The following is a 14,574-nucleotide window of genomic DNA, read 5'->3' as shown; positions in this document are numbered from 1 at the left end:
GGAATGGAGAAAGCAATTTATTTGTTTCCAAGTACCATACACGTCCGGTGTTTATCATCTTTTCTATCAGCTTACAAACACAACTGGTAAGAGCTATTGGTCTGTAGCTGCTGGGTAAAGAAGGATCCTTGCTTGGTTTTTTCATTGGGAGGATTAATGATAATTTCCAGCTCTTAGGAATAATACCAGTTTCCTAGATTTTATTTATTATTCCTAAAATAAATTTCTTTGACTTTTCTGGGAGATGTTTCAGCATTTCATATAGTATTTTATCTTCACCAGGGGCTGATGGATTGGCATTGTGCAAGGCATCTTTCAGTTCCTGCTGTGTAAATTTTGCATTATACAGTTCACAATTATTTTCACTTAAATCAAGAGAAATCTGGGCATTTCTAATGTCTTGGCATTCTTGAGAATAGTTCTCACTACTTGGTATTCTCGAGAAATGTTCTCCTAATTTTTCTGCGACCAGTAGTCAAAGAAACATTCAAATTTTACCATCTGAATTACAAAACTCACCTCTCTTGTTAATGACGCTAACATTTTTCCACGTCCTATTCCACTATCACTGGATGCTGGAAATTCATGTAATTTACTAACTGGCATCATTTGCTTCAAATCCTCAGGACAAAGACGATTGGATACACAAGTCTCCATCTGCAAGAAAACACATTGAAGAAATGACAAATTCACTCTTTCTTTCTGTAGGAGAGGAGCCTAAATAAACTTCACTCCTCAATTATTACTTCTGTCATATTTTTTATTCTATACCTGGGCTGCATAAGCTAATTATAAGCCATGTAATCCTTTCATCCAAAGGATTACATGGCTTGTAATAAAAGGAACTTGAGAGAATCTTGCATTAACACACTTCACACTATCTAAGCTTGGGTAGAGTTGAGCAATATGAGGAAGATAAGCTGGGAGTGGCTGCTACCTAGGATATGACCTGGTGACTGACTTGTCACTAAGTTTTCACAGCTGCTACCTAGGATATGACCTGGTGACTGACTTGTCACTAAGTTTTCACATTATCTTTAGTTTCCCTCCTTGATAGGAGATGAAATTTTTACTTTCAAATTTGATATTTGAAAATCTTGTGCAACTATTTTCATTCACAATGAATGCAGCTTGATTAGTGGCCAGCATATCTCTAAATCAATACTCTGATGGCAATAAGAAAGTCTCTTCAGATACTGAGGGGCAAGGTAATTTTTTGTGAGGTTTTGCTGTCCAGCAGTAAGCAAAGTATTGTGGAAAATATTTTGCACTTCAGTAGTATACAATTAGTAATAAACTTAGAATAACCATTAAAAACTATATTACATTAAGATTTTTTCAAAAATTATTTTTCACAATTGAAAAGTTACCTTTAGGGCTCATATTTAAGTGTCTCAATAGAATCACATTATGCGTACAGCTTATCAACAGAGAAACTTTTAACATGCATCTTGGAAAATGCACAAACCTTTACATCTTCAACTTATAATCCATTCCTTTGGTATTCTTCTATCAAAGGTATTTGTATAGTTTATCTCTGCTGTGCTCTGGTTCTGTTCCAGTTTTAGCTTCCATTCAAATACAAATCTTTTCTGGTGGACCAGTGTGTCTATATTAATTGATATTAAAACAGTTTAACCAGACCACTAAGCTGAATATCAGCTCTCATAAGGCTGGCCTGAAGGATTTGGATGATATGACAGGTTTAGGCCAGAAGCCTAGCACTGGGACCAAATAGGTCATTTGGTATGGTGATGAATGAATGAAGATGAAATTAAAAACTGCACAAAGGCATATTCTCATACTGGAACACACACAGTCAATAAATACACATACTCATGTTTCCATATATACTCACTAAAAAGGTATACAGTATTAAAATTCAGAATAAGGTGAGTAAAATGTTAAAATTTAGTAGTTTGAAAATTCATTAGACGCCCTAAGGGGTTTTCATATTTTTATCATTTACTCATTTTTATATTTAATCAATTCAATCACAGCTCCTCACGAACATTAAAATTGGTATTACTGAAAATGTAGAAGATCCTGACAAAATTTCCTTCATGGATCTACAGTACTTCCAATATTTGGTAATTGCTGCAGGACATTAACAAAACACATGCTTGGCTGTTAACACTTTGCACTCTGAGCATTCAGGAGGAGGGCCACATGTACTGTTCATTAGGTGTCCATGTGTCAAACGAGTGTGGCCTATTCAAAGACACATCAGAATTACTTGGGTGTCTCTCTCTCTCTTTCTGATATGATGAACTCCATTTTCCAACATTGGATTTTACCTGTTTTAATTTATTATTTTCGAGGTTTTCATTCCATATATTTTGACATTTACTTACAATGATTGTTTTTAAATATCTTAAATAGTCCCTGATAGGGATGTTTATATTTGCTCTTGTCACGTGGACTGCTTCTTTAGCTGCTTTATCAGCTTCTTCGTTTCCTTTAATTCCTACATGGGCAGGGGTCCAACATATTTCTATATTTTTTCCCTTATTATACTATTTATGGAGTGAAAACTTTATTTACTGTACATTACTATTATTAGTGACTGGTTATGAAATTTAGGTCTTGAAGACCAAGCGCTGGAACCCATCAGGATTACTTAGTGCCATAATGAAGGTGAAATATAAAAATTAATTATATGATTGATAATGAATAGGTGAATGATGACACAATAGTAAAATTCAATTGTTAAAATATGAATGTAAAAACTGAAGAATGATATTAGATCGAACCAATAAAAAATAAATATATATTAAACTTTTATATTCAAAATACTTAGCATATAAAATAAATATGACTAAAATCTTTATCATATATACTAAAATCATACCTCATTAAAATAACCAGATTCTTTCCTATAACCCATAAGGTTATCTACCTCAACGTCATCATTTTAAATTTTTAAAATAGTCTTCCCACTTAGTAAGTACTTTGCCCTAAGGCGATTAAATTTAGGGCAGTGCACCAGCATGTGTTCAATAGCTTCAGATATAAACCCAATCACAGCTATGATATCTTTTCCTATTTAATAGGTCCAATAAATTTTAGCAAACATGGAAAATTCCACAAAAATTAATCCAGACAAATATATAATGATATATGGGACTCTTGGACTCAAACCTGGGAACAAACTCCTGGGGTTCAAAAGCCCCCTCACCAAGACAATGGGGATCATCAAGACTTGGCACTACTACTGTGCCTTATCTACTGTTCATGGTATCATGCCTTGTAACATGATATTTTTATGATAAAATACAGTTTGTTCATACTTACCTGGCAGATATATATATATATAGCTGTATTCTCCGAAGGGACCGACAGAAATTCAAAAACTTACGGCACACGCAGTTGGGCCAGGTGGTTAGTACTCATTCCCGTATCTGGGAGGCGGGTATCAGGAACCATTCCATTTTCTATTCAGATTTTCTAGAATCTAGAACTACTGTCTCCTGAGGGGAGGAGGGTGGGTACTATGATTATATATATCTGCCAGGTAAGTATGAACAAACTTTATTTTATCATAAAAATATCATTTTGTTCATGACACTTACCTGACAGATATATATATAGCTGAATCCCACCATTGGAGGTGGGAAGAGACAGAATAGGATTTAGGAAACAAACATATGTAGGCGATTGACGCCTTGGTTCCTTACCTGTTAGCATTGCTGACTTCGTGATTACTGTCACCCAAGTCTGCTTCTGCTTTACTAGAGACTCCAGCGAGGTAGGGACCTATAAAGCTGGTGATATCTAGATGATCTGTCAACAGGGGAGAGCCCACAATGTGACTAGACCATATGACCTTACCGTGAGGGCAAGCGACAAACGAAACAACCACCTGACCAAGCCTAGTTACGTCATGAATAAATAACATAAACTAAGGACTGGGACGACCACCACTGGTGGAGACCCAACAACCATAAAAAACAACACTACTAATATATTTAAAAAACACACAAACAAAATTAAAGGAGAGGATGAGAGTCACTTTCTGCCCCCAAGATCGTATTTGCGGAAACGTAAGGCCCCAGCGCACAGCAATTCTCATAGGACGTCTTTACTTCTGTAAGATAATGAGAAGCGAAGACAGAATTGCTTCGCCAAAAAGTGGCACCCAGAATGTCATTGAGAGACTGGTTTTTCTGGAAAGCCACTGAGGTAGCAATGGCTCTCACTTCGTGAGCCTTGACCTTCAAAGATCTCAAATCCTCGTCTAGCACACTGGAATGGGCGTCTATGATGGTGCTTCTTAAAAAGAACGCCAGGGCATTCTTCGAGAGAGTATATCAGGCCTCTTAACCGAGCACCAAAGATTGTTAGAAGGACCTCTACAATCCTGGGTCCTCTGTAAGTAAAATTTCAGAGCCCTGACAGGGCACAGGGTTCTCTCCGGTTCTTGTCCAGTGATGTCCGTCAAGCCCTTAATTTCGAAGGACCTGGGCCAAGGGGAAGACGGGTTTTCATTCTTGGCAAGAAACATAGGGCTCAGAGAGCAGACTGCATCAGGGCCTCTAAAACCTATAATCTTGCTGATCGCTTGAGTTCACTAACTCTCTTCGCCGTCGCCAGAGCAGTTAGGAAAATAGCTTTCTTGGTTACATCCTTGAAGGAAGCAGAATGCAAAGGTTCAAATCTCTTGGACATCAGGAATTTTAGAACCACATCTAAATTCCACGAAGGTAACTTAGGGGCGGCTACCTTAGACGTCTCAAAAGGCCTTAGAAGATCATGAAGGTCTTTGTTGTCCGTTAAGTCAAGGCCTCTATGCCTAAAGACCGCTGACAGCATACTTCTGTAGCCTTTGATGGTAGGGACTACCAGCTTTAAATCATTCCTCAAATAAAACAGGAAGTCTGCTATCTGGGACACAGAGGTTGTGGTAGAGGAAATTCCCTTAAGTTTGCACCACTTCCTAAAAATGACCCACTTTGACTGGTACACTGCGCTGGAGGAGGCTCTCCTGGCGTTGGCGATCGCCTTAGCCACTGGTCTAGAAAAACCTCTCGCTCTGAGCAACTTCTTGATAGTCTGAATGCAGTCAGACTCAGAGCGGGAAGGTTTTTGTGGTACCTCTCGAAGTGGGGTTGTTTGAGAAGATCTGTTCTCATAGGAAGCGTTCTTGGAAAATCCACCAAGAGTGTCATGACCTCTGTGAACCACTCCGCTGAAGGCCAAAAGGGGGCGATTAATGTCATTCTCGCCCCTTCTGAAGCTACAAACTTCCTGATGACTTCCCCCAGAATCTTGAATGGGGGAAAGGCATACAGGTCCAGACCCTTCCAGTCCCAGAGAAAGGCATCTACTGCTAGGGCCCCCAGGTCGAGCACGGGAGAGCAGTAAAGAGGCAACCTTGTGGTCCTTGACGTTGCAAATGCTGCCGACTGAGAAGGTCCGCGCGTACATTCTCGACCCCTGCTACGAAACGCGTGAGAATTGTCACCTGACGAGAATGTGCCCACAGCAGGATCTCTTTGGCAATCATGAACAGGGACCGAGAATGAGTACCTCCCTGCTTCTTGAGGTACGCCAAGACCGTGGTGTTGTCTGAGTTGACTTGAATCACACGGCCTGCAACTTGATTTTCGAAGAACTGAAGAGCTAAGAGAATCGCTCCCAGTTCTTTTAGATTGATGTGCCAGGACACCTGTTCCCCTTTCCAGGTGCCTGACACTCCCGCCCCCCCCCGTGTTGCTCCCCATCCCGACGTGGACGCGTCGGAAAACAACACTAGGTCCGGGTTCTGAAGAGAGAGAGAGAGACCCCTTCTGCCAACTTTACGGGATCGAGCCACCACCGAAGATGGTCCTTGACAGAGAGAGAGATCCTGAGAGACTCCTCTAGATCCTCCTTGTTCTTCCAGTTGTCCGCAAGGAAAAACTGGAGGGGTCTGAGATGCAACCTCCCCAGGGAAACAAACTTCTCTAGCGATGAAATGGTCCCCAGCAGACTCATCCATTCCCTCACTGAGCATGTTTCTTTCCCCAGGAAGGCCGAAACTTTTTCGAAGCAGTGCTGCTGATGTTCCTGGGATGGAAAGGCTCGAAAAACCACTGAATCCATCTGAATCCCCAGATAAAGAATGGACTGAGAGGGGATCAGATGTGATTTCTCTAAATTCACAAGAAGTCCCAGGGACTTCGTCAGCTCCAAAGTTGAATGTAAGTCCTCCAGACACCTTTCTTTCGATGAGGCTCGAATGAGCCAGTCGTCCAGATAGAGCGAGATCCTTATGCCCGCAAGATGAAGCCACCGGGCAACGTTCCTCATCAGGACTGTGAACACCATAGGAGCTGTACTCAGTCCGAAACAGAGAGCTCTGAACTGGTACACTCGTCCCCCCAGGACAAACCTCAAATACTTTCTCGACCGAGGATGAATGGGGACATGAAAATAGGCATCCTGGAGGTCCAGAGAGACCATCCAATCGCCTGGTCGCAGCGCATTGATAACAGACTGAGGCGTCTCCATTGTGAACTTTTCCTTGATGACAAAATTGTTCAGTCTGCTGACGTCCAGGACTGGTCTCCACCCCCCTGACTGTTTTGGAACCAGGAAGAGACGATTGTAGAAACCTGGAGACTCCAAATCCAGGACTCGCTCTATGGCTCTCTTCTCGATCATTTCTTCCAGCAGATCTAAAAGGATCTGTTGCTTCTCCGGACGGTAAGAGGGCGACAGATCTCTGGGAGTTGAGGACAGGGGGGGTTTTCGATGAACAGGATCCTGTAACCTTTCTTGATTACATTGAGGGACCAGGAATCCGCCCCTCTTACTCTCCAGGCTTCCGAAAACAGGAGAAGCCTGGCTCCTACTAGTGTCTGGAGGTTTAGAAAGTCACTTCTTGCCCCTTTGGTTAGAAGGGGCTCCGCCTCTGGAGAGGCCTCTTCCTTGAGAAAAGGATCTAGAGGAGGAAGATTTCCCATGAAAGGGCTTCTGTCTCTTGGAGGTTAGTCCCTGCGATGACGTGGATGGGACACTAGGACGTCTGGAAGACTGTGCAAGGAGGTCCTGAGTAGCCTTCTCCTTAAGGCTGGGGCGAGATCCTTGACTAGCGGCTGGGGAAGAGATGGCTAGACAGAGGGGCAAAAGCAATTCAGCCCTCTGAACAGGAGAAACCGACTTTGCTGCAAAATTGCAGTATAAAGCCCCCTTCTTCAGGAGGGTTGTACCAAAATGCGAAGCCAGTTCATCCGCACCATCTCTGACGGCCTTGTCCATGCAATACAGCACACTGGACAGCTCCCCCAGAGAGACAGAATCTGGACTACGAGTCCTCAAATCCAAGGCCCCCAAGCACCAATCCAGAAAGTTAAAGACCTCCATAGTCCTGAAAAGGCCTTTCAGATGGTGGTCAGTCTCAGAAAGCGTCCAGGACACTTTCGCCGAAGAAAGGAGAGACCTCCTCGAAGCATCAACGAGACTCGCAAAGTCGCCTTGAGAGGAAGAAGGGACCCTTGAGCCAATTTCCTCTCCCGTCTCATACCAAATTCCAGCTTTCCCGCACAATCTAGACGGGGGTAGAGCGAAGGAAGATTTCCCTTGAGACTTCCTATCTTCCATCCAAGAGTTGACTTTCTTGAATGCTTTTCTAGTAGCAAGAGAAGTCTTCATTTGCAGGAAGCCGGGCGATTTCCTCACCTTCGAAGAAGCTATCTGCGAAGGGGGGGAAAGAGGAGCAGAAGGCCGAAATTTATCTGGAAATAGCTCCTTCAGCATATTAGCCAAAACCTGGTAGTCGGAGAAAGACGACAAAGGGGGCTGCTCCTGCTCTGCAGAGTCCGACTCCTGAGACAAACCTCCCTCTTTGACGGGAGCGACATGAGAGTCTTCCGGGACTTGAGGAAGACTAAGACCTTTGGGTCCGATTCGGCCAAGAGACCTCTTCTTGTGGGAAGAAGCAGAAGAAAACTCCGAAGCGTCCTGCCGAGCGTCCTGACGAGCGTCCTGCCTCGCAAGCTGCCGAGCGTCCTGACGAGAGTCCTGACGAGCGTCCTGACGAGCTTCCTGACGAGCGTCCTGACGAGCGTCGTGCAGAGAGTCTAGACGGGAAGGAAGAGAAGCGTCCTGGTGAGCGTCCTGCCGAACGTCTAGAAGAGCGCGATGAGAAGCAAGAGGAGTGTCAAGAAGAGCGTCTTGGCGCGAACTCTTACTAGTGGCTAGCCGAGCTGCAAGAGGGGCGTCCTGATCAGCCAGCGAGAAGTCAGGAACAGCAGCCTGAGGAGCGTCACGATGAGGCAAGGAAAGCCGATGATCCGACGAACGATGAGGACGACTACGAGAACCCGCAGGAGAGAGAGACGAACGAAGAGCAGGAGAGGGAGACCTCTTAGATCTCTTAACTGGCAGCGTCAAATCCTTACGGCACCTACGAGGCTCAGACTCCTTGGCAGCAAGAAGGGAAGCTAACTGCCGCTGCATATCCTGGAGAAGACGCTTCGAAGGAGAGGAATCCCTCTCAGGAGAAGGGCTGCTCTTATGAGAAGAAGAGGGGGAAGGAGACGTCCTCCTCCTTCTACCATGGGCGACAACAGCTCTCTTCTTGGGGCGGCTGGGACGTTCAAAAACGTCCTCCTCAGAAGAAGTCCTGGTCCTCTTCTGCGGCGGCAAATCGTGCAACCAGTCAGGTGAAGACTCTAAAGCACGAGAAAGAGGAGAAGAAGCGTCCTCCTCAACGAAGCTCCTCTTGAACGAACGAGAGTCCAACCGAGAACGCGACCCCTTGCATGCAGAGGGCGCCTCGGAGGACGAGAAGCAGTCTTTAAGGACCCGTGCGCGAGCACGATCCTTGGCAGCCTGGGAAACGTCAACAAGGCCTGCCGAAGGGACGCCAGATCGGAGGGGGGTCCCCGTAACCCTCTTGCGGCTTTCGACATGCCCATTCCCTAAGTCCTGGGAGTTCGGCAGAGGTCCAGGCCTAGAGGCATTATAGGGCCGATCTGACGCCCCCTCCACAACACTAGGGGGATCACTGCACTTCACTGCATTTTCAATAGCCATCACTTTAGACTCCAAAGTACGAATGGAGCTCAAAATCTGCGCAAGGGCATTACCTTCCGTAGACGCAATCACAGGGTTTGAAGGCGACTCTACAGGGAAAGGTGAAGCATTAGTAGGATTAACAGGTGATACATTAATACCCTGACTCCCACCAGCTGACACACTCCTGGAGGAGGACCTCCTTACACGGTCACGCTCTAACTTGAGTACGTAGGAATCGTAAGCCTTCCAATCAGAATCAGGCAACGACTCACACTCCTTGCAGCGATCATCCAACAGACAGACATGCCCCCTACATCTCATGCATACTGTGTGAGGGTCTACCGAAGCTTTCGGTAGCCTCACCTTACACTCCTTCACAACACACACTCTAAAACTAGCAGAACTAGAACCAGACATCTTGTTCAAGAAAAGCCAAAACCAAAATCAAAACAGTCCACAGAAGCGTATGCCTATCCACAAATCCAAAGTCAAAACCAAAGACAATCAGAATACTCAGTGGAAAAGTTTCCAAAATCCAACGGCGGAGGTATTGACAACAGGTGTTGACAATACCGGCGACAGAGAAAATCTGAATAGAAAATGGGAATAGTTCCTGATACCCGCCTCCCAGCGGCGGGAATGGGTACTAACCACCTGGCCCAACTGCGTGTGCCGTAAGTTTTGAATTTCTGTCGGTCCCTTCGGAGAATACAGCTATATATATATCTGTCAGGTAAGTGTCATGAACAAAATTTATATTTATGTTATCTACACTTTTAATGTTCTGGTAATTTTCTGGTTTTCTGGTTGTTGTTTCAACCAAACATTCCCTTTTTTGTAATTTGCCTTATGCTCATCTCTTGTGATGGGCATCAATTCGATTAGTAATTTTCTCATTTTAATAAAGATATGTCTTGGTCTGCTTGCAAATTCAAAAACCCTGACCAGTCTGACTCTCCAAAAAGAGAATCAAAGTGAGTCAAGGTTGGGTCATGGCGGTATCTACTTATTTTTGGCTTACGTTATAGTATTAAGGTTTTAATACCACCCTCATTTTCATGAATTGTGTTTGCCTGTGAACAGTCGACTGCCATGCCAAAAGTCATAGGGAGATTTGTTAGTTTCGCCATATAACAAATATTATAAATTTCATCCAGGATAAGGTGCCTCCCACGAGGGAGGCCCAACTGGGGGAGGAGCAATACTGTTACCCACAGTGGTAACTGCCTTGGTATCCTCACCTGCAGATACACCATACCCACAGTGCCGTAAGGGTCGTCAGTCTGCCGAGATCTGACCCAGCAATGAGGGTATGGCTTGGCATAAAAATTTCCTCTCGCTCGACCATGTTGGGTACTCTAGTTTTACGAGTGGAACAGCATGCTGAGGAGGAGGAGTAAAGGAGTTAGGTCCCAATATCCAGCTGAATCCACAGTAGAGAGAGTAGATGTAAAAGAGCATACTGTACTCTCCCTGCAGTGGATCCCTAAGCAACCCCCTACCTTATCAAGGGGTTGGGATCCGGAGGTTAAGCTCCATTAACAATGATGCAATTAAATTTTAAAACAATTCAAATCAGGTTACAACACTCCAATCTCTCTAAACCACATCAAGTAATAAACAATCAAAATATATCAGTCCAGGTTTTCAAATTCTCCAAATAAGGAAAGTAAGTTGCATATAACACATACCAATGCATGAGGAAAACTAACAAAAATTTTAGGCAGAATACCAATTCAAGAACATGTTTAAAACTCCATACAGCACCTGAACAATACAAAAAAAAAAAAGTCTCACCTCCTTCTGAGCATTTCTCTCCATTTCCTTTTCCTGTCGTCTTTTTAACCTTTCTTCCTCACTTAGAGACAGCTCTACCTTCAGCTTCAAGGGACTTTTAAGATTCAATTCTGTAATCATAGCCAATGCATCTCTGCAAGAAAAACACAATACTGTATCACACAAAAATTTCAAGTAGTTCATCTATAATATCTGCTAAAAAGGGGTACAGTATCTGTAATTACAAGTCACCTAAACCAATAAATCATCAGGCATTAAAATGGACTAACCATTAAAAACTCCAACCTGTTAAGAAATATCTCGTATACAGTTAACAATGGAAGTGAAATGTTAATTTTAAAACTGAAAACTGTATCATTTTTAAACATTTAAAAAGGAGCTCGAGTTCACTGATTAATTTATGCATGTATGGTCTGATGATGTAGCACTAAAACCATTTGGTTATTACGTACTAAGAGCTTATTTCTGTTTCACTATTTGATAACCTGTACCAAAACTACAAAATGTCGTATCAATTGCACTAAAGACTATAAAATGTCATATCACTTACACTAGACACTAACTGTAATATCTTCCTATACGTGATGTACAGTAGAGAAAGCAACCTACAACACGCCAGTTGGTATACCGCACCGACATAGCAAACAGAAAATTCATCAGGTCCACTGATAAACACATTCAAGTCAAAATCATCACCAATAAAATACAGTGTTACGACCACACATCATAGTTCCCTGACAGAACTGCTACATTACCGCATTCTATTATAAAACTCGGTAGCACTCATCTGCATCTGTGATGTAACCAACCACCAGTGGCCAGTGCTGGATTTTAACAAATTCGTCTGCTAAATGGAAAATGACATCACACTATGGACAATAACATCAACATGGAATTTTTTTCCATGATGCCCACAAAAGAAGCATAATTTCATACTTTTAATCACCTTCGTAAAGAAATAGTCTCGTCCTCCCAATGTGCCCTTATTAAACTGAACTGACCAAAAAGCCAGTTGAGTAAACCAGTTTCAGACTGGCCACCTTGGTTAAATGATGATCTGGTCAGTGTATCAGCTGGTGAAAACAATGTGTGCTGTAGCAATAATAGAAAATGAATTTGTTTTACAATTTAATTCCTTTATATCACTCTGTGTTAATATGCTGAATATGTTCACCAAACACTTGTTTTAGTGGGATATATTTGCAGCAAAAGCCAGAGGCACAGTAAGTGGTGTGTGGGAAATTTGTATTACTCAGTGGGAAGATTGAGAGAAATGTACACTATCAATTACAAGGGTAATTCTTACCACTGAACATTCTCCAGTAAATAAGGTTAACAGTAAAGGATGGGCCGTTATGCACACAATTCTTCCGTGCACTTAACGCTCTTTTAGACTTGTGCCAGAAAGTCCAAAGGATTAATAAAATGCTTTGTAAATTTAATTAGTTAAATTCAGGTTAACAGTAAATTTTGGGCAAGTCCAATTAAACTAAAAGGAACTTAGGAGTAAATTGCACCAAGCCCATAAGAATTCCAGGCAAGTTCAGTTAGGCCAAGGAATTCAAGTAAGTTTCGACCAAGTTCAAAGTAAGTACCAAATCTAATGGCAAATATACAAGCAGGCATAATTTCAGCTAATTATTCTATTATGCCCATGTACTGTCATTTTTACATCTATGTAAAATTGTCCAGTCTAAGCCTTTGTACAATTTTCTCATAAGCTCTAATATTATTATAACAGCCTTATTAAGTAAAGAAAGGAAAAACAGTTTATTACAGCTTTAAAACAAGCAAGTAAAACATTAACTGACAAAGGTAAACTCGAAATGCTTGCCAGGGACAATGGTGACCTGGCCTACGAATCACATATCGACCTACCTTATAGTGAGCCTAAAGTTTGAACACACTGACCTTAATTTACCCTGACAACAAAGAGAACAGAAGGCCACTTCAATTTTTGGTTGTAAATATGGATTTGGAAAGCATATGGGGCTAGGATAGATAAACAAGGAAAAGGGGAACATACAAACCAAAGGTCTTCAAGTTATCAAGTTTTATAACACTACACCGAGCAAATTGTACTTCGAAGTTTAAGGTAACGTGAGTACATGTGCGTCCGCATGGCATGCCTCTTGAAACTACAGTGGCCGAGTTAGGCCGCTCTCAGCCTACTCCTGCCAAAAAGCCTTGCCAGGTCAATGGTTCTTATCACTCCCTAAATTAATTTCTGTACTAATTTGAAAGAACAGTCATCCTTAAATTTATTAAAGCAATATTGGTGAAAGTAATCAAATTTTAAATGCAAAGTAAAATTAATCAAATAAAAAAATGCTAAGAATTCTGCTAGGCTCACTAAAGAAAACGGAGTACAGTATAGTTATTTGTAACTCTTAGCAGTGGTTTTATTGAAGTTAGAAAGTTAATAATATTAAGTACAAATGCCGTCCCACTTGTTTAAAACTCAGGACAAAGGTTTGCAATTTATCCATGCCATATAAGTTGACCCCTGGTTTTGAAAAGATTTTTTCAGGCTTGAAAATTCAATTTGTATGTTGCAACACTGATTTAAATGGCCACGTATATTACTTGTAAGTACACATCTTTCAAAATCTAAATAAATATCCATAAATCTTACAACTTACCTCATGCTCTCCACTTTCACAATACCCCAAGTTACATCTGCGGCTGCAAAATCACTGCGAGGTTTGCCAATGTAAACGCTAAGAACTTTCCCATGTGCGCTGAAGATTTTAAACAGGCTTTCCTGAAATACATAAAAAGAAGTTGGCTGGGAAGAGTAAGGTAACAAGGAGCTAAATTTTGGCAATAATTATGAAAGCTTCTTGATGGAGAAACATTTACATCCAGATAAAATGCCAGAAGATTATTTTCAACAATCTAAATACTGTATCTTCATTTTCATTAAGTGATGCTGTGAGATTTCCTTTTCTATTAGCTAAAACATCATCCCAAATTGATGTCTACTGTTCATCTCTCCTACAGGAAGCAACGGTTGAGGAAGTTGATTACTCAACCCTACTACATCATTATAGCAGACATCATCACTGGGAGATTAGAGAGAACAAATAGTATACTTTCTAATTAATTCTACTTGCACTGCTACTGCTTGAAGGGGAGTTTGCAGACAAAGATATCTGAGGAATGTCACGGCAAATATAAATCAAACTTCTTCCATAACTTCCTGCTTGAGGATTATAAGCAGTTCGGTATGCAGTGTATTCCCTTGGACAAGGAGCATTAATATCCAACATGGTTTCCTGTAAACAAATAAAAACTGGAGAGAATTCTTGAATGAGCATATTAAGCTCTACATACTGAGCGCTCAGACCTTGACAGTTCTGTTGCAAGATGGAGGAGAAAATAATACTGGTTATTTTCTAGAGTACTCTTTGAAAGAAGTCCTCAATTTATAACTTCCTGGTGATTTTTAAAAGATAGTCGAGATACTTTCAGTTTTACACTCTTCACAACATTATGTAGCTTATCTGATTGGCGAGTATTGTGGTTTATATCAACAATGGTTTTTGAGTGGATTATCTAATTAGGCAATTTTGATCTATCAACTTTGTTTATAAATATTTCATACCTATTGCTAGGTATTTCAGCAGGTCTTGTAACTGGAGGCAAAAAGGAAGGTGGTGTCTCTCTTTTCCTATTGGAAAGTGGGGAGGTGTGTTGGTATTTTCCCTCTGTTATGAGAGCAGAGAAAGCTCCCGAGATGACAGCCCTGGGCTGCTCATCTTAGGAAAAGAA

The 14,574-nt window shown here is 41.9% G+C and overlaps 1 protein-coding gene across 1 annotated transcript in view; it reads right to left on the bottom strand.

Moving 5' to 3' along the window:
* Positions 1 to 14,574, bottom strand: part of LOC136852023 (tudor domain-containing protein 1-like) — a 114,770-nt gene that overhangs the window by 76,271 nt on the left and 23,925 nt on the right. The window contains exons 4-6 of the mRNA XM_067126496.1: positions 13,443 to 13,564; positions 10,801 to 10,933; positions 520 to 657 (exon numbers count right to left, since the gene is read on the bottom strand). Of these exons, the coding sequence (XP_066982597.1) occupies positions 520 to 657; positions 10,801 to 10,933; positions 13,443 to 13,564 (393 nt within the window). The remainder of the gene's footprint in view (positions 1 to 519; positions 658 to 10,800; positions 10,934 to 13,442; positions 13,565 to 14,574) is intronic.

The sequence above is a fragment of the Macrobrachium rosenbergii genome, chromosome 24 (genome assembly GCF_040412425.1).
Source record: "Macrobrachium rosenbergii isolate ZJJX-2024 chromosome 24, ASM4041242v1, whole genome shotgun sequence".
NCBI classification, from domain to species: Eukaryota; Metazoa; Arthropoda; class Malacostraca; order Decapoda; family Palaemonidae; genus Macrobrachium; species Macrobrachium rosenbergii.
Note: the sequence above shows the minus strand (reverse complement) of the source record. Positions and strands in the feature narration are given on the sequence as shown.